General features: G+C 42.5%; 1 protein-coding gene across 2 annotated transcripts in view; it reads left to right on the top strand.

The window, feature by feature from the left end:
- Positions 1 to 19,417, top strand: part of IGF2R (insulin like growth factor 2 receptor) — a 103,073-nt gene extending 83,656 nt beyond the window's left edge. The window contains exons 38-48 of one of the 2 annotated variants that reach the window (XM_077348297.1): positions 1,656 to 1,863; positions 6,299 to 6,445; positions 8,532 to 8,766; positions 9,457 to 9,596; positions 10,377 to 10,494; positions 12,445 to 12,591; positions 13,295 to 13,479; positions 14,745 to 14,931; positions 15,747 to 15,902; positions 16,973 to 17,042; positions 17,586 to 19,417. In XM_077348297.1, coding sequence (XP_077204412.1) covers positions 1,656 to 1,863; positions 6,299 to 6,445; positions 8,532 to 8,766; positions 9,457 to 9,596; positions 10,377 to 10,494; positions 12,445 to 12,591; positions 13,295 to 13,479; positions 14,745 to 14,931; positions 15,747 to 15,902; positions 16,973 to 17,042; positions 17,586 to 17,981 — 1,989 coding nt within the window. In that variant the 3' untranslated portion in view covers positions 17,982 to 19,417. Of the gene's footprint in view, positions 1 to 1,655; positions 1,864 to 6,298; positions 6,446 to 8,531; positions 8,767 to 9,456; positions 9,597 to 10,376; positions 10,495 to 12,444; positions 12,592 to 13,294; positions 13,480 to 14,744; positions 14,932 to 15,746; positions 15,903 to 16,972; positions 17,043 to 17,585 lie in introns of those variants that run through there. The other variant, XM_077348307.1, reaches the window with a different exon arrangement.
- The last annotated feature ends 1,058 nt before the right edge of the window (positions 19,418 to 20,475 follow it).

Genomic DNA, 20,475 nt, shown 5'->3' with positions numbered 1-20,475 from the left:
GCTAATGCTGGAAGATCCAATGTTGGTGTATTTGACCCTAAAGATATGAAATTTCCAGAAAGTTTGAAGTCATGGGGGGGGGGGGAAGATCCTCCTCCCGCCCCCCAAATTGAGAAAAATTGAATTATATGCAAGAGACAACTTGGTGTAGTGGTTAGGAGTGTGGACCTCTAATCTGGCATACCGGGTTCGATTCTGGGCTCCCCCACATGCAGCCAGCTGGGTGACCTTGGGCTCGCCAGGGTGCTGATAAAACTGTTCTGACCAAGCAGTGGTATCAGGGCTCTCTCAGCCTCACCCACCTCACAGGGTGTCTGTTGTGGGGAGAGGAAAGGGAAGGTGACTCCTTCGGATAGAGAAAAATGGCATATAAGAACCAACCTTTCCTCTTCTACTTATTGCCCTATGAAACTAATTTTACAGCTTTAGTAACATAAAACACAAAATTGGAACATTTGATATATTTATGGAATTTAAAAATGATAAATGCCTAAGCTTTCTATAACTAAAATTACAAATATACCCGATAATGGAAAGTGAACTACAAGTGGATGCAACCCATGCTATCTTAGCAAAAATTAAGGCACATGTTCTGTCTAGTTAGAGAGAGCTCAGATCTTTATGGAAATTTCCAGCGTTTTCTGCCCTACCGCCTTCTGATCTTTCTCTCCTCCAGCAAGGTAGAGCAATAAGCAACTTCTATCCAATCTGTGGGTATGTGTGTCACAGTAGTTTGAGGTAGAGATGAAAAGGTCAATCACCAGTTAGGTCTAATGGACACCAGAAGATGTGCAACAGCTGAAATGCAACAAAAGCCCTGCATGCTCTCCTCATGAAAATTAGGTATCCAGTACAGAAATATGTCTTGGATTTAAGAGCTTCACATTTCCAGATGTGAGTCACACACACACACAATTTCTATTCTTCTAGAATGGTACCTTGAAGGAGGAGTATCAGTCGTTTGTAAGCAATGTTTGCCTGAGAAGAACCCGGAAGCATATTTCTGTCTAAAGTTAATATGTAACTTAAAACTGCATTAGTTGAAACTGAGATCAGTAACCATTTACAGCAGTGGTCCCCAACCTGCGGTCAGCGGCCCGGTGCCAGGCCGCGAAGGCCTTGGTGCCGGGCCGCAGCTTCTTCCCTCCCCCGCCCGAAGCGAGAAGCTCGCCAGGCTGCGAGCAAATAGGCCGTCGAAGCGGCCGATTAGCTTGCGGCCCGGCAAGCTTTTTGTTTCGGGCGGGAGAGGGAAGAGAAGCTTGCCGAGCCGCAAGCTAATCGGCCGCTTTGGCAGCTGATTTGCTGGCGGCCCGGAGGGGCCGGGAGGCGAAGCCGCGGCCGCCAGTATGGCGGCGGCGCAAATGCGCATGCGCGGACTGCCGCGCACGCGGGCCCCCGGGCCACCCTCTCCCCACTCTCCGGAGCAGCGGTCCGTGGCAGCCAAAAGGTTGCGGACCGCTGATTTACAGCATTCATATTCAATATGACAGTTTTCTTGGTACTTTGAGACACTTTGGGGAAGTGCTCAGTACGAATGTTGGGCTGGATTCCCTGTTTTCTGTCCCACCACCCTTCTTTGCATATCAGTGAAGGTAAACATCATCAGTTCCTCCTTTTTGCAGTTCAGTAATGCATGGTTTTGGCTTCCCACACAGGTTTCTTCTCGGTCTAGGAATTATCATGTTGGGGTGTGTTCCAGTGCAGCTGATGTTCCCCCAGGAAAATGCAAAGATGCAGCAGTATGCCTAGTCTCAGGCAAGAATGCGACCTCGTTTGGTAACATAAAGGAAATGAAGATGGACTATCGGCATCAAGATGAAACTATAATTTTGCAGTATAAGGGAGGTGATCGGTGTCCTCCAGGTAAAGCTTTATAAAATTGTTACCAGCAAATGTGTTCCTTTAGCATCAGGAAGGGTTTTGAGACTCACCCCCCGCCCCATAACTTGGGCCTCTTAGAGGTATGAAGGAGATGTGATCATAATGTTGAGTGTCTTATCCTTGCATCTTGCAGATTGTAACCATAAGGTTACTAAGGCATTACAGAGCTCAGCTAAGAAGCCTTTTATCCATTGTTTTCCTCCTTATGATGTGAATAAGCTTAAAACCGGAACAACCAGAAGGGAAAGAAGTTCTCATATTAATCACAAGTTGTCTGAAGTTCCTCCTAAGCATGGGAAACTGGTCATGCTAGTCACAAATCATGTTATTAGTCATTATGAGTTACTTTTTGTCATCATTTTGGGTAGCTGAGGAATAGCGGATGCCTGTCTGCAGCAATTGATTTTTATTTTTATTTATTATTGTGTTTATAGACCACCACTCGTGGCCCGGCTGGCTCATGACAATTTACATAAAAACATAAAAAACAGATAAAAACCCCAGTACAATCAAAATTGGCAGACGCAGTCAACAAACTACATCCCCCTATCATCCCTCAACCCTTCCGATAACAGTTGCCATTGCCCTGGTAGATGTTCATAGGTGATGTTTGGCCTAGGGTGAGATATGGGCTACAGAGGGAGAGACCCAATCTTACAACAGTAACCTGCCTAATATAGGTGGTATCCATTTACAAAACCCAGGTAACTACTGACCCATCAACTTGACATCTATAGCTGGCAAAACTTTAGAACAAATCATCAAACAGTCGGTCTTTGAGCAGCTGGAGCAGATGCTGTGATTACTGAGTCAGCACAACTTCTTCAAGAACAAGTCATGTCAGACTGATCTTATTTTTTTGTTGTTGAGAAAGTTACTATCTTGCTGGGGAATGCTGGGATATAGTTTATCTTGATTTCAGTTAAGCTTCTGATAAGTTTCCACATGATATTCTTGTTGACAAATTGGTAAAATGTGGTATGGATCCTATTACTGTTAGCTGGATCGATAACTGGTTCACAAATCATACCCAAAGGGTGCTTGTTAATGGTTCGTCATCGTCTTGAAGAAGAGTAACAAGTGGAGTGCCCCTGGGATCTGCCCTGGACCTTGTGTTATTCAACATATTTATAAATCATTTGGATGAAGGAATAAAGGGGGTGCTTATTAAATTTGCAGATGATACTAAACTGGGAGGATTAGCAAACATAGCAGAAGACGGAATCAGGATACAGAATGAACTTGACAGGCTGGAAAACTGGGCTAAAATGAATAAAATGATTTTCAATAGTGATAAATGTAAAGTTCTTTATTTAGATAGGAAAAATCAAATGCATCAGGATAGGATGGGGGAGATCTTTTTTGACAGTAATATGTGCAAAAGGGTTCTAGGGATCTTTTTTTTTTAGATCATACACTAAACACGAGTCAGCAGTGTGACTCGGTGGCTAAAAAGACAAATAGGATTTGGGACTGTATCATAAGGAGTATAGTGCCCAGATAATGTGAGGCAATGGTACTGCTTTGGTTTGGTTTGGCCTCACTTGGAGTACTGTGTTCAGTTTTGGGCACCACAATTGAAGAAGGATGTAGACAAACTGGAGCATGGCCAGAGAAGGGCAATGAAAATGGCGAGGGATTTGGAGACCAAGACGCATGAGAAAAGGTTGAGGGAGCTAGGTCTGTTTAGCTTGGAAAGAAGATGACAAAGAGGTGATATGATAGCCATCTTCAAGTTCTTGAAGGACTGTCACATAGAGGATGGAACAGGGTTTGTTTTCTGTTGCCCCAGAACTAATAGGATGAAATTAATTCAAAATAATTTTCAGCTAATTCCTGACAGAGTGGCTAACAGGCTTCCTCAGGAGGTTGTAGGAAGCTACATAGCCATTCAGCAGTAATGCTAATTCTGTGAATTTAGGCAGATTATAAGTAGGTGCACAGAAGTGATTGTGTAGGTGCTTGGCTCGTGGCCATTGCCTGCATTCTGCAGGGGGTCGTACTAGATGACCCTGGGGGGGGTACCTTCCAAATCTATGATTCTATAATATTTTGTATTTTGCTTCCAAAAAAGGTTGAGGTGGCTTACAGACATATGAACATAAGAGAAGCCATGTTGGATCAGGCCAATGGCCCGTACCTTCCAGCACTCAGTCATGCAGTGGCCAAACCACAGGTGCCAGCAGGAAGTCCACAACGGTGCCAGAACCCAAGAAACCCTCAAATTGTTGCACCAAGAATGTAGAGGATTGCTGCTTTAGATATTTTGGCTAATCAAAATATGATTAGCTTTTGGCTCCAATGTGCCTTACTTTGCACTTAGAAATGGTTGAACCTCATTTACCACACTTTTGTCCAGCCTTGACAGATCCTCCTGGAGCACCTCGTAGTCTCCCCTGGTTCTCATGGCCCTGAACAACTTAGTGTTATCTGCAAACTTAGCCACTTCACTTCTTACCCCCAACCCTTAATGAACAACTTAAAAAGCACTTGACCTAGTACTAAGCCTGCAGTACCCCACTGTTTACCACCTGCCACTGTGAAAACTGGCCGTTTATACCCACTCTCTGACAATTAACCAGTTTTTAATCCATAAGAAGACTTGTCCTTTATCCCATGATTACCGAGTTTACGAAGGAGCCTTTGATGAGGAATTTTATCAAAATCTTTCTATAAGTCTAGGTAAACAAAGAACTCTTAAAAAGTTATTGAGACAAACTCTTTCCTTACAGAATCCATATGGATTCCTCCTCAATTGCTTTTGTTTATCAATGTGCCTGCTAATTCTGTCTTTAATAACAGATTCCACCAACTTACCCGGCTTTGAAGTAAGACTGACCAGCCTGTAATTTCCTGGATCTCCTCTTAAAACCTTTTTAAAAGATGGGGGTTATGTTAGCTACTATCTTTTATCTTCTGTCTCCTACCTACCTATCTTCTAGAACTTATCAGGCAGTCAGTGTTGTTCATTACCCTCTCAGTGGCCAGTACTAGTCCATTTCCCTCTAGAACAGTAACAGTAACAGTAGTAGTAGATTAATTTGTATAGGCCTTTACAAAATAACACATTTACAGGAAATGTATAATAAAATAAAATGAACCTTGAAAATAGGATAATATATACTTAATAAAACCATGAAACAGTAAAAGCAGCATACCAAAATTTTAAAACAATTACCTAACTTCTCTTGTAGTAACAGCATTAGTCATTGTCAAAGCCCAGTTGAGTTCCTGAATAAGCAGACTCTTGGTTTAAAAAATCTCTTTACTGAAAGAAATTGCAAAACAGGTGTATGATGTTCTTTGCTGAAATTCAAGTTAACACAAACCCACCTACTTATGTGGCGGCTGCAGAGGGCCCTGCAACCTTTGGTGAACAAAATGCCAGGTGGTATAATTCAGTGTTCCCGAACTACAAGCCTGCCAAAGTGAAACAAAGCTAACTGCCCAAGACATACCAAGAACGCAATTCCTGTCATCCGAGGTCAGGAGATAATCAGGAGACTCAAAGGAGGCTCTTCGGAAATTTACTGCTGAGCCTCTCTAGCCTTGAAAAGTTAAAACAACAAAGGCCATGAGGCATTTCCCAGCAGGCCATTCCTTGGTCAGGCACAGCAAGGAACAGCAAAATGATAATAGCAAATAGATGGCACATGAATAAATGCAGCACTCATCATGCCAATAACTTAACTCTTTCAAAAGTTATTTTTCTTAAACCAGCTAGCAAAACATGGAAGATTGCCATCATTTGCCAGTTTGACAGGGCTCCAGGCCTTGCACTATTGGATATTTTGTTTGCAGAACTGTTGTGCTTCTCATTGCCAGAGGTTGGGGGCAAACAGGAAGTCATGTCCTGCTTGTCAGCTTCCCAGAGGCATTTGTCAGGTCACTGTGGAAAACAGAATTACGTTCCAATACTCTAGCTGGTTGGAGACATATTCTTTGCCAAAGAATGCCTTTATCTCAGAATGATGATGGGGTTATACTTTCTGTAATTAAAAAGTGACATTCACTCACTGTATCTCTTTGATAACAAGGGTTTACCCTTCTGCCTCATCATATACTCTTATAACAGAAGGATGGAATGAAATCTATCATAGGCTTGCTCCACCAGAGGTGCTCTTACAAATCAGTAGAACCTGCTAAGAAGCAACACAAAGCTTAACCTCTCTCCTGCATATCACTTGTGCTGGCTTTCTCCAAACTTGTACATGATTGATTTGGTATTCTAGTAGTCCATAATACAGTACCATTGCTGAACCAACAGCTCTTCACTGTTGCATGCTGCCGGCAGGAAATGCAGTCTTAAGTGGATTAAAACCTGTGGAAATCCTTGTCTCATTTAAAATGGAGTGCCTATATGTGCAAACAGTAGATTTCATTGATGGAAACCGTTGCTTTCTTTTTTCCTCCACAGTGACTGAAATGGATGAGCTTTGTGTCTTCCCTTTCCAGTATAAAGGCATCACTTATCATGAATGCATTCGTGAAGGGCAAGAACGGCCATGGTGTGCCACTACTGATAATTTCCAAAGGGATAAAAAGTGGGGATTTTGTGGAAACGGTGAGGGACCATCTCTCTTTTATATTTTTTTAAAAGTGCTTATAGAATCTTTTGTTCAGTGTTGGTTATCATGGTGTATTTTGTAGTTTGTATTGTTTTTTAGCTAGTCACAAACAATCAGGAATGTTACACAGCACATTGTGTGTGCGCGCATGCATACATGTGCATTCAGTCACTCTTTATGTTTTTAAAAAGGAGGATATGACTAGGGATGGGCACAGAGCAGAAAATTTCATTTTGGGGTGTTTCCAAACCCAAACAACCCAGCCCCTTGAAAGGAGCCTGTCTGGTTTGAGCCAGTTTGTTTCACTTCTACTTGCTGGGGGGTAGGAATGGGTACAAAACAGCCTGCTGATGGTTTCCAGGAGCAGAAGCTGCCTCCCCAATCTAAGTATGGGGGAAACATATCTCCCTTCCCACTCACACTGGGCTCCTAGGAGGCTTCAGCACCAAATGGCTGCAAGAAATTTCAGTCCACATGTTCCCTTCTCTCCCTTTGGAAGTGGGGGAGGAGGGAACTGAGGTGGTGAAATCTCTTGCAACCTTCTCCAGCTGACAGAGGGCACGTGCTCCTGACGCAATAGACATGCTCAGCCCCAGCACAAATCGTCAAACCCAGAATCAAGGTAAAAGTCATATGGGCGCATGAAGGATCATGCAGGTGAAATACATTTTCCAGCCAATTTTCATGGAGTTTTTGGGTTAGTGCACAGAGCTGTGCCCATCCCCAGATGTAATGTAAAACCAATGTTATCATAGTAAATATTTTGAAGGCTACTTCCCATAATTTTTAGAACTCAGTTTTGAAAATGTTTATACGTCTACCCCCGCCCTCAGTATGCAGAAATTATTCAACACAACATTGCCCACAGGGCAAAAAGAGTATTAAACGCGGTGGCCACTTCTGACACGGAGAAGTCTGACTCCCTGTCCTGTCCCTTTGTGCACAAGACTGAGACTGAAGACTTCTTTCATCTGACCCCAACATTTTAAATCAGGGTTAAATTCGGGCTTTGATTCGTTTCCCCAGCCATCAGTGCGCTCAGGGTCTGTGGGCAGGCAGACAATGCGCTTTGTATGTGGAGAGGTAACTTTGGCGGACTTCTTTTTCCTTCCATTTTGATGCCTTGGGAGTCTTGCAAAACTTAAAGCATTCTTTGTTCTGCACTATTGGACCCTGTCTGTCACATGAGCAGCTTTTATATTGTTTTCCTTTTGAGACTGACATGAAAGCCACTGTTCTGACAGTGTGAATTTTCTGAATATGGTTATGATTGCAGAAGTTCATCCCTGGGGAACTGTCTACTGATTTCCCCAAGTGCTAATATACTTCATGCTGGAAGATTTGTGCTAAACGACTGTGACAGCTGTAGTATCTCAGAGTACTTTCTTGCATATCAGACTATATGTCTACATTCTTATTCCATGTTCTATCCACTATATTATTGTATTTTAGGTTGTGTTGAATTATTGATTTTAAATTATTGTACCTCATTTTCTTAAGCTGGTCAGTGACTGTAATAAGGTTCTATCATTATTATTATTGCTATTGTTGTTCAGTTTATTTCCTGCCATTCTCTGGACAGGCTCGTGGAGGGTTACAATTGTCTTTAGCTAAAATGTCAATAAGAGCCTCGTGGCGCAGAGTGGTAAGGCAGCAGACATGCAGCCTGAAAGCTCTGCCCATGAGGCTGGGAGTTCGATCCCAGCAGCCGGCTCAAGGTTGACTCAGCCTTCCATCCTTCCGAGGTCGGTAAAATGAGTACCCAGCTTGCTGGGGGGTAAACGGTAATGACTGGGGAAGGCACTGGCAAACCACCCTGTATTGATTCTGCCATGAAAACGCTAGAGGGGTGAAAACGTCACCCCAAGGGTCAGACATGACTCGGTGCTCGCACAGGGAATATCCTTACCTTTTTAAAACATCAATAAAAAACCCTGTTCTATTTCTGCTTCTGTCCAACATTAGTACCTGCAGAATTACTGGCAGTATATATTTTCTTCCATCTATTAACAATCCTGAGCTATAGAAATTATAGTCAGATTTAATTTATTACAGTGGTAAATGTTTGTCCTTCTCTTACAGTATCTGGGCACAGGGAGTCAACCTTTATTTTCAAATGTGATGACAGCGCTGGTAATGGGAGCCCTCGACTTTTAAGTGAGACCCTTGACTGTACTGTGACATTTGAGTGGAAAACACAAGTTGTGTGCCCACCCAGGAAAATGGAGTGCAAATTCATTCAACAACACAAAACCTATGATTTGAGAGTGCTTTCTTCACTCACAGGATCGTGGAAGTTTGCTGACAAGGACAGCTTGTAAGTCTTTCTGTATGCCTCGTAGAAACCTGGCCAGTTAGTTCACTTTGGTTAGAAGATTCAGGTGCGCATTCTTGATGAGCTGATTGAATATGTGACAAAGTTGAAAGAATGCATTGTCCAGGAAACTAGATGTGCCTGTGCTATTTTGAAGTCACTGACACTAAACCACAGGTTTTGCACTTCTTGTGAGTCCTGTACATTTGATCTAAATAAAATGTTTGCAATGAACAGGCACTTCAAAATGATCCTGGGACGGTTTATCAATTGAGAGGTTTGCATTAAGCAGAAATGCCAGAGTTAAGCAGAAATGCCTTTAGTTGACATGCAACATAGGAAGTGATACTTAAGTACTATGTTCAGCGTCAATCGAAAGCTACCAAACTGAAAAGCATACTGCTGAGAACAGTAAAATGTTATAGAATGTAAAAGACATGAGGGAGACCAGGAATCCTGGATCTGTGTCAGTTTAAGGGTGGGAGAATGAAATGAATCAAGCCATAGAGAGTATGCAGATATACTCATCTAACATCATTCATCCCAGGCTGCAGAATTAAATTTTTCTTGGTATAGATTTTCATTTTATTAACTAGTGAAGGCACACACACCCATCAAAGTGAAATTCTATATTTGGTTGACCAGAGATGTTCAGGGTCCAGTGCTGAGCTGCTGCCGTTTTGATTTTTTTAGCAGCTATTACATGAATCTCTGCCAGAGAGTCCATGAAGGGCCTTCTGGCTGCCCCGAGCAGGCGAGTGTCTGTCGGAAGAGCCATAGTGGGACTGTACAAGTTCTGGGACTGGTGCACACACAGATGCTGAATGTGTTGGGTATAGTATTCTTTTGTGGAGTCCTTTCTATGCCAGTTTCTTATCCTTATCTGTATATTGTTTTTCTGACATGCATGCTAACTTGTTCTCTTATACATTCCTGCCCAAGAATTAAGATTGCAGGAAGATTGCCCTCCTGAATGTCCCACCAATTAAAGAGGTTTGTTTGGTGGATACCTAAGAGAAGGTCTTTTCTGTGGCAGCTCCAAAATTATGGGTCAGCCTCCCTAGGGAGGTGCACCTGCCCCCCCCCTCCTTGTTGCTCTTTGGGAGGCAGTTGAAAACACTTTTATTTAGAACTGCTGTTGATTGGCTTTTTTTTATTGGCAGTCCCAATTGGAGTTTTTACATTGCGACTTTTTATGGGTTTATTTAATTTATTTTATACTTGTTTTTGTCGACCACCACTCCCGAACAATCAGCTCGTGGCAATTCACATAATTGTTTTTATAATATTTGATCTATATTGTGATAATTCCTCAAGGGAGAAAGGTGGCTAATAAATTTTCAACACCTGAAAGGTACCTATCTGCCTAATTCTTGCACACATTTGAAAAGTGTCATATTTTTGTTGGGTCCCCCCACTGCAGAAACTAGAGCTGTAACTCAGTTGCATTCTGATCTGAGACATTTGGTTGTAAGAGCTGAGTGGAGATTGTGATTGAGAATGGGATTGTGATAAGAGTGGTAGCAAGGATAACAGGGGAGAAGTTTTTCAAACCACTGCTTGCTTGCTTGCTTACTACAGTTTGCAAATACATGGTGGTTCTTCTGTTGCAGGTGATAAAATTCTAGTGAATTACTCCAATGGGCATGAGTGTCCACACAGAAACAAGAAAGCAACAACAGTGATAGAGCTGAAATGTGCAAAAACTGTTGGCATGCCAAGACTGGCTAGGTAAGCTAATGGGCCATGGCAGTAAGCTCAGGATCTCCTTCCCTCAGTGAACCAGTATATGTTGGTTTTCATATTCATTGTCTTATGAGGAAAGGAAAATATTCTTCCCTCCACACACATACCATTGGCTATTTGGCAGCTCACTTTGTCTTTCCTTTAACCTTTTCATTTCATTCCATAATCCCAAATTCTAGAACCTTTTGGCCAGGTCCCAAGGTTTTGTTCTATTGTGTCTGTTGATGCTAGCAGAACAAGCTCCTTCCTCCTGAGCAGCAACCTACTACTATTCATGGGACAGAACCTCCTGATGTATAATCAGCTATAGAAACACCTTTAAGACCAACAAAGATTTATTCAAGGCGTGAGCTTTCGAGTGTAAGCACTCTTCGTCAGACTAAGAACTGACCACCCTAATAGTAGGATGGTCAGTTCTTAATCTGACGAAGAGTGCTTGCACTAGAAAGCTCACGCCTTGAATAAATTTTTGTTGGTCTTAAAGGTGCTACTGGACTCTGATTTTATTGTGCTACTTCAGACTAACACGGCTAATCATTTGAATCCAGCTATAGAAAGTGTGTGTGTGTGTGTGTGTGTAATAGCCTATGCTTATCCAATAATTTTTTCTAGCTTACCACTTGGTGTAGTGGATTCAGAGCAGCTTGATGCACTGGTTAAAAGCCTCCCTGATCTGGAGAACCAGGTTTGATTCCCCACTTTTCCACATGCAGCCAGCTGGGTGACCTTGGGCCAGTCACAGGTTCCTCAGCACTCTCAGCCCCACCCAGGGTTTATGCCGTGGGGAGTGGAAGGATAGTCAGTTAAAGAAGGAAGTGCATTTGATCTCAACCAGAGCCCAGGCCTTTTTGTCCCTGGCTCCAACCTGATGGAATGAGCTGTTAGTAGAGATCCAGGCCCCGTCAGAACTATCAAGGTTCCAAAGACTCTTCTGCCAGCTGTATAGTTGAGGCCAATGCAAGCACATAGGAACATTGGAAAAGGCCTCCCGCCTCTCCTTTCAACCTCCCCCCCCCCATCACTGGAGTTTAGGCGCTCGAATCCTAAATTCAATATAGAAGTTTTCCTTAGAGGGATGGAAGGAGCATTTTATACATTTTAAATAAGAAATTTGATTTTAACTGTCTGTTGTTTTTAAAACCATGTATGTATGGGTTTTTACATGCTGTTACTGCCCAGAGATTGTTGCCTGAGAGGGGCAGTCTACAAATCAAATAAATAAAAATTATTAATGCATACTAATAAAATAAATAAGCCACCTTGAGACTCCTTCAGGTAGTAAAAAGTGGGGTACAAAAAGCCAGCTCTTCTTCTTCAAACCTGCTCCCCTATCCTTGTTGCCAATAGTTCAGTCCTGTGCGGAGCATTCTCATTTGACTTCTGTGGCTTAGGCTGGAGTAGCTCTGATGCTATCTGTGCAGAATATATTTGCTTCTACTCTTAGACTTCCCCCTCGCCTTTCCTACAGTATTGATTTACTTCTGAGATGTAATGGCTTTTCTGAGACTGAAGGATGGCTATTGAAGATGGGCATAGGATGCTGGGAGGAGAAGAATTGCAACATGTCTGTGTATTGCTGGTTATAAGGCTCAGGGTTCATAGAAGACTGCATCATGTCTATTCCATGACTGACATGGAAAACTGCAGTTATGACTTGCTGTTCATTGTGGGTTCAGTCCCCTAGGGAGGAGGGGAGAAATGATGCAGGGTATGTGGTAGCCAGATAGAAACTTGCATAGTTTCTAGGTTTGAGGTATGTGTAGGATATATCTCAGGGCTGAGGCATACTATATATATTATAGAAATAAAGCTATAGGAATGTAGTAAAGATCAAAGCAGATCCGTGTTTTATCATCATTTGTCTTCCACTGAAAAGCCACTGAGGTGTATTACTTATAATTGCTTTTTACTGACATCTCAAGTATTTTCTGTTAGGATTGATGAAGAAGATTGTACCTATTATATTACATGGGAAACTCGAGCTGCTTGTGCAGTGAAACCTCAAGAAGTAGAAATAGTGAATGGCATGATTACAAATCCAGCAACTGGGAAGAATTTCAGTTTGGGTGATGTATATTACAAGTAAGTAAACTACAGGTGTTAATATAGGCAACTATAAAGCGGGGGCCCCAGACTCCAACCACCTGGTAGCCAAGGCTTCCGTTTCCAAACAGAACTGTCACTGTTGGGAAATCACCTCAGCCAACTCTCAGACTTGCTGAGGGCTTCAAACAGTGATTCCTAACTGGTCAGTTCTTTCAAAGGTGCTTTTAGGCTGGGTTGCATTTTGAATCTGGCTCCTCTGCTCTCAGACGGTTAGTTGGCTTATGGTTTCAGCTAATGCTGCAGGGGCATTGTTAAATGGAGCCCATTGAGTAAAAAAACAGATGTTAATCCTGGCATGATCCAAAAGCATTAAATATACTAACAGTAGTGTGGGGCACAAAGAATAGAAAATCCTAGACCGATTAGTGGGGCTTGGAAGAAATTGCTTGTCTCTTCCTGGAGGGGGTTGTGTGGATTGGTGGGGCTTTTGTGGGTCACAATACAGTCGATCATAAGATTAGCATTAAGTGGAAACAGAAGGCTGCATAATACATGGAAGAATGTAGAATTGGTGTGAGAAGAACAGACATTTTTATCTAAAGTACTGCTGTCTGCCCTGAATAGTAAATACTTCTAAACAGCATGGCAAAAAGAGATGCTTGAGGTGACTGACAAAGCTTTCATTCTTGGTGCTACAAGTTAAATTTTGGAGTTTTAACTTAAACATGCTCTGTTTTAGATTATACAATGCCTCTGGTGATATCAGGCCAAATGGTGACACCTACATTTATGAAATTCAGCTTTCATCTATCAGTGACACCAAGCATCCAAAGTGCTTGGGAGCCAACATATGCCAGATTAAAACATCGGGTACCCTTTTCAGGAGAATTGGGTCTTCTAGCAAAACTAAATATTATATTCAGGGTAAGTGGCTACGTGATCTACTAATGTAACTTTGCTCTGATTGGCAGTGATATTGGGAGAGGGTGCTTTCTCAGAACTCATTTATGTGGAATCTAGGAATCTATGGCTACTGATAGTTTCGACTACAGGTCTTATACTACAGATTTCCGAGTGGCCCTGTGACCTCCCAAACCACCGCCCTTCTTGACCTAAATTATTTGTTTAGGGCTGCTTTGACATGGAGGTATTTCTCCATCTTAGCATCTGAACTGGAATGAGTGTATGGGTTGGGAAGGGGGCCTCCTCTTTCTGGATTTTCCCTATTTCAATATATCTTTGCCATATCTGGTTTTGTGCAGTCCTTCTTGAAAGATTGAAGTCAAAACACATTTGCACACCTGTGTGAACAGGAAAGTGTACATTTGTTAAGGTCCTGCCTGCAGTGGCATAATTTTCCTTGCCTGGGTGTTACTCCCCCCCCCCCACACACACACACACTCACTCCCTGGCACCAGCTGAGCTTTTTCTCATCTTTTATAAAATCTGCAATTGCTAGGTCAACTACGCCACAATAACACGAGCCGCTACCCTCCTGATTTCCTACCACTGCAGCAAAAAGTTCTAGAGGCTGACATCTTTATAAATGAAAGCTGTGAGCTTTATTGGAAGAAAGTGATTGAGGCAATAGGTGGTAGTATCATTGAGTTGCAATTTTCTAGCAATCGTTAACTTCAGAAACAAACAACTCTTGGAGGTGTGTAAATAGTAGCTCCAGAGTTTTATAGCATGTTGTATTACTAACAATTGTGTGTGTGGACTTGCGGCTCTTTTTCAACTGCATGAAATGTTACCCTCAGTAGCCAGAATGAGGCCTGAACAGCAGAGGTTGGGACTGGAAGAACATCTTTACAAAGTAAGGGTGAGAGGTCTAGCAGTATGTTACATTACTATGCAAAGTACTGTTAAAAACAAGGTCCAGGCTAAAGAGCAACTCCAAACTGTTGCACGTGATGGTGATAAACTGACATTCAGGTTAATGTCTCTGTCTCCCCTGCAAAGGTTTAACTACATTCTTTTGTGACTCTGAATCATCCCTTCTATGGCTTCAGTTACCTGAAATTGTGAATGAATGTTTGATAGGGTTGGACAGTAGTAGCCAAACACTGTTGCAGTGACGTGGCTGCTGCCTCTGTCTGTCTTCACTGTAATAGATGAAATGGGAATGTGTTTTAATTTTTTGCTTGCATTTCATGGTGAAATCATCTCTGTCTTCCCTTCTTTTGTAGATGATGATTTGGATGTTGTGCTGTCTTCCAACTCTAAATGTGGTAGAGATGATACAAAGTTTGTGTCCTCGACTATTTTCTTCCATTGCAGCCAGCAGGACAAAGAAGGCATCCCCAAATTCCTTCATGAATCATCAGACTGCCAGTTTTTGTTTACTTGGTATACCTCAGCAGTCTGCCCACTAGTGTAAGTGAACCTTTTTTTCAGTTAACCTACAGGACAGGAAATCATGTTCCACAGTCTACAGCTCAGAGTAGAATATTGGAAGGAAACTCTACATTGAGAGGCAGCATAGCTAGGAGGTAAATTCAGTAGGAGGGCTTTGGCTTCTATGTCCTGTGCAACTGCTTGGCCAGCACATGAAGTAGCATGGACCACTGGTCTGATCCACCAAGGCTGCCCTCATGTTCTTAGCATGACCAGTAGTTAATGGGAGAATTCAGTGATGACTGTTTTGCCATCGTTATGTAGTATGCTAGGCAGCCAGAAAGCTGTCCAGTGATACATTTTAACTGATTACAAACTAGCATTTCATTGCCCTTGATCTAAAGATTTATAAATATTAGGTGAAGCCTATATAAAAATGAAACTCCAATGACTGTACGTCCCCTTGTCATAAAGCAGAAGGACCACCAACTTCAAACATTTTCACATATTACATTTTGGTATTCTTCCAACTTGCATGCCCCCAGGTCTAAGCCCAGCCCTTGTAAGTAAATGAACCTTTTGTAAGGAACCTGGCACCTGTGACAATTAAGGGACATCTGGCTAAGTGGCCTCAATGAAAGCATATGGTGCAGAGAACATTAAGAGGTCTCATTAAAAGAACAGTTTTGCTGGTCGACTCCACCACAGTGAACATGAACATATAAGACTTTGGGGCCTGTTTTCTCCATGCTTCACCACAACCAGTTTGACAAAACATGTTGATTCCACAGTATATGTAATCAGTTCATGGTTTTGTCAGGCAATCACAGTGCTGTTTCATTGGCTACCCACAGAAACCCAGAGAATACAAGCAGCCAAGACTATGTGGAAGACCTCTTTCACAAAGGCCTTTCTGGAAGAAGCCAAGCAGTTGGTGCAGTGCTGAGTTTGCTCCTTGTGATTCTTACAGCATGTTTAGTGATCCTTTTGCTTCATAAAAAGGAGAGGAGGTAAGCCTGGGAAGGATTTGTAGTGGTTTTATATTTAGGATGGCTTCCTGGTCCCTTTTTCCCTACGCTGCATTTAAGTATTTCCAAGAGAAGAGAGTTTTGTGTACCATTCAAATAGCAGCTGCCAATTGCTAGTCTACATAGAGTAGCAGTTGCTGTGGTACAGAAATTGTGGTGCAGATGGCAATACCAAATACCCTCAATGCAAGAGGATATGTTCCCTGTAATGTCTGTCCTACCTTTGACATAACTATTAGCAATGATGCCAAAGAAGTGCATCCAAAATCAACTACTGCTGCTTGCATCATTCTCCCAGTCCCTCCTTTATATGCCTCCTGTGGTGACTAAATGCTTTCTCTTCTTGCCCAGCCATCAACCTGCTTCCTGTGCTTTTTTTCCTGGACCACTGTCTTCCTGTCCCCTTGCTAGAATTTGTTATTATGTGTAAAATGTGAAGGGGAAACTTAATAAATGGGAATCACCAGTTCATGATTAAGGTGCAACTTGCACATCTTCCCTATGCGAGTTTCCTTTAACTTTGGGGACAAGATGTCCAGTGGATGGGCCAGAGGATATTGATTTGGCTCTGGTGCTAATTTCCTTGGACATGTGGGATTTCTCTCTGTGCAGAACAACTTCCTGACTTCCCCCTCCTGCTTCAGCTGAAAATGCTCCCTGAAATGCTGATCCTGGGGGAACAGAGGATCTCTGAAAATAGCATAAAATGGAAACTGGAGGTCTGACACAGAAAGGGGAACTGGCTAAAATCACCCCTCCGCTTTGTTCATGGAAATTCTCTCTGGGATCGAACTCTTTAAATGGTGGAGGAGGTTTCTCCGGTCAGTTTCCTTATTTTGGAAGTCCAAAGTCTTCCTTCAGACATGGCAGCAGAAATGTGAGCCATACATGTATTCCCTTGCTGGTGCTCTTTGTAAAATGTGAAATTTATTTATTTATTTGGATTTTTATACCATCCATTCTTTACAGCTCTGGGAGGTTGGTTTTAGCCGATAGACTAATGGAACTAAATGGATTTACAGCTGAGTATGTAACATCCTCTCTATTTGTAGGGAAACAATAAAGCAGAAGCTTGCTAGCTGCTGTTGGAGGACATCAAATGTTTCCTATAAGTATTCAAAGGTAATTGTTCCCACATGTGTATATATATATATGTATGCTTTTTATGCCATAAGCAGTGATATATTAAAACCATTGATACTTAATCCATTGTAAGCAGGTATTGCATGAAGCATAAGGGACTTCTCTAGACATTTATGGGGGGGGGGGAGAATTACAAGGAAGTGATTCTCAGGTAAGTAGTAGGAGCAACTTTCTAATGTTGAAAGCCGTTCAGCAGTGGGACAGTCTTCTTGCCCCCTCCCAATCTAAACATCCCACCTACTGCTGGTTTAGCGCTTCATAAGACTTGTGAAAATAGTTTGTGCACACACTCCACTCCACCCTGAGAGCATATTTCCTCTTAAGAGCAGTGTACTGAGGCAGTTCTAATCCAGCATGCTTTTCAGTAAACCTCCGTATGCCGAGGGAGTGTTTGTGCTGCTAAGAAAAGAGAGAGTCGAGAGGCAAAGAAAGAAAATGTAAGTTTGCCTTAAACAAGGCTGGACTGCTTGTAGAAAGTCTTTATAATGCTGCTCACTAACTCTAACCTCTTGAACGTGGCAGATAAACACTGAAGAAATGAACGAGAGCGAAATTGAGTGGCTCATGGAAGAAGTTGCTACGCCAAATCAGAAGCTGGAAAATGAAGGGAAAGAAAATGGCCATGTCACCCGCAAAGCAGTTAAATCAGAGACTCTCCCCTCCCTTCATGTGGATGACATGGACAGTGAGGATGAAGTTCTAACAGTGCCAGAAGTGAAGATTCATTCAGCCAAGACCTTCCAGTCCAGAGGCTCCCACAGGAGTGTGCCTCATCAAAAGCCAGGCGATGAAGCTCTCCTCCTTAATGGCAGCAAGAACAGGAAAGGCAGCTCTGCTTTTGGCCAACGGAAGCTGCAGAATTTGACAAATACGTTGTCATTCCATGATGACAGCGATGAGGACTTATTGAACATTTAACCCAGTACTGTGCCTGATCAAAATTCCATGTATATACGAAATGGGACAGCAAACACTTCCAACCAAATATGAAGACTTCTGCTGCTGATTATCCCCCCCCCCCCCCGCTGGCTTTTGGTACGAGAACCGCTGAGAGGGAGAGGCAGGGGGAGAGAAATGGTCGATCCTAGTTGTTTACAGTGATCTCTTTAATGGTTGTTGGATTTCTAGCATCCACTAAACTGAATTGTGGTACATCTCCTAACTGAGGGTTTGCATTCTCTCCACCTGCCCTGACTTGTAAAAACTACACAATGATGTTTGAAGAGTAGAATCAAATTTGAATGACGTTCCCCCACTTCTCGTTTCGAGATGAGACTTGTGTTTTAACACTCTCCTTTGTTAATTTATTGCTCGCACAACTCAGGTCCATGGGAATAATAAGCAGCACGTTCTTCCTGCAGGCAGGGTATTTGTTCGACAGGCTTCCTCATCTCCTAAGGCAGAGGTGAGGGGTTTTCTTCTGGGTGTCCACTGGGTTGGTTTGGTGTACATTTTGGAACTGCCCTGCTGAAACTCGCCTGTAAATTTAATTCCCATATCCTAACTTAAAAAGGCTTGTTATGATTTGAAGACTGTTTTTACTGAAAGGTACGTATCTTTAGAGCTTTAGCCTAGAACAGTGGCTGTTCTTTGCATGAGTCTCCCTTTGGTACTGATCACATGAATCCTTTGTCAGTATTTTTCTTTTAAAGCTATTAAAGCACCCAAAGATCTCCTTCCACTATAGCTGGGCTGAAAATATGGTCACTTTTCAGATGATCTTTAGTCTTAAAAAGGGCAGCAGGTCCCTGGTGTCAGAAGGCTGGAATGATGGGAAGGGAGTTTGGAGGGCTCTACATTTGGGGTGTTTGTGTGGCTTTCGTAGCCATAGAAAGAAGAGTTTCCATTACCTTATGGAAAAACGGCCCTTCTAGAAAAAGCATGTAAAATTAATTTATTCCAGACCAGGCTATGGAATTACTAAAACATCAACTCCACTGCCCTGGGAGATTCTGGGCTGCTTAAAGCCATGGGCCACCGAAGCCTTAATTGCACAGGCTCATGCCCACTTTTGGTGCTGGAGTGTATGAACGCTGACAGGCAAAAAGCTCCATACCCTTTGGGTAATACCTCCAAACATTCCAGTAACCATCACATGTTGGAGCCATGGTAATTAAACTGCTGGCTAAGCTGACTCAAGATCTCCCCTTTCGTGCACCAGCTGGCACCTGCTCAGTGTTTCTAAAAGGTATCGAGGACAACAAGAGAGGTTCTACAGTGTACCAGTACTTTCTATTGGCCAGAAGCTTTTCATTGTTTGTACCTTTCCTATCTACATTGGTTTCCACCGGGGAATCGGGTTTAATGTAATAAAGTGTTCAAACAATTTCAATAAATGATAAATTATTAAGTTATTACTTTTCTAGGAATTGGTAAATGATCATATTTAATGGGACATCCCATTAAAGGTCTTTATCATGGAGAAGTGTAGCATCCGGCAAACCATTAACCTATCACCAGACCGAAAACTTTTCTGGAATAATTCCACTGAATTCATTCTCTGCTGGCGAGGGGACTCTGGGCTGCCTCTGGTGACTTAGACAAGATGGAATGACATCCTAGGTGTGAGTCACTTTTCTGGCCAGCAAGTATGGATATGAAAAATATTCAGAAATTGCCATCTGACGGGGGAAGGGGAATTATTGCTTAACTGTAAGCCTTAGAGAAGGGATTCCAAGCATGTACTCACATCAGCATTGTGCTCAAGGAGCTCAGGACTCTGTAAATTAGGGTGGCCATGACCTCTTATCACAGAATAGCTCATAAAAATGAGTATCTGGATGTTGGTTTCCTAGTTCCTAATTAAAGGATGCAGATAAAGTCTAAAGGAAGTCGGACTTGAAAACTCGGCACCCAAAATTAGTTGACATTATATTATCCTCTATGGGCATTACCCACCCATGTGCCTGGCCAAAGCTTTGCCTGGATGAGAAGCTTTTACAAGCACACCACAAGTCAGACTGTTGAAATAAGGCCCAGCATGACATCTACTTGGAATTGGGCCAAACACATACTTCTCTCCCTGGGACCATCAGGCCAGAAATACTTCCCTTCTTTAGAGACTGAATCCTAATGGCATTGCTTCCCTATAGTTATATTCTTCCACTCCTTGCTGTAGGAGATACTTCACAAGAACCCAGTAAGTTTTGTCTTAACATAAGAGGGTTGCTTGGCTTGGAATTTCTTGGTGTTTTATGAGTAGCCCACAGTTGTCATTGACACTTTGTGATGGCACTTGCTACCCATTCTCAACATTCTAGAAGAGCCTGCAGGTTCACCAAATGTTGGAACTTTGCAGTGAACCTCTTCCACGTGTGTAGAAGGTGTCGTCTATTGCTAACATATCTATTACAGCCAGTTGCTGAAGTCGCAGAACATTCCAGCCACCATTTAGGCAGCCTCTTCTGCTTCA

The sequence above is a fragment of the Paroedura picta genome, chromosome 1 (assembly GCF_049243985.1).
Source record: "Paroedura picta isolate Pp20150507F chromosome 1, Ppicta_v3.0, whole genome shotgun sequence".
NCBI lineage: Eukaryota > Metazoa > Chordata > Lepidosauria > Squamata > Gekkonidae > Paroedura > Paroedura picta.
The sequence above is the reverse complement of the archived record's forward strand: the minus strand, read 5'-3'. Positions and strand labels throughout refer to the sequence as shown.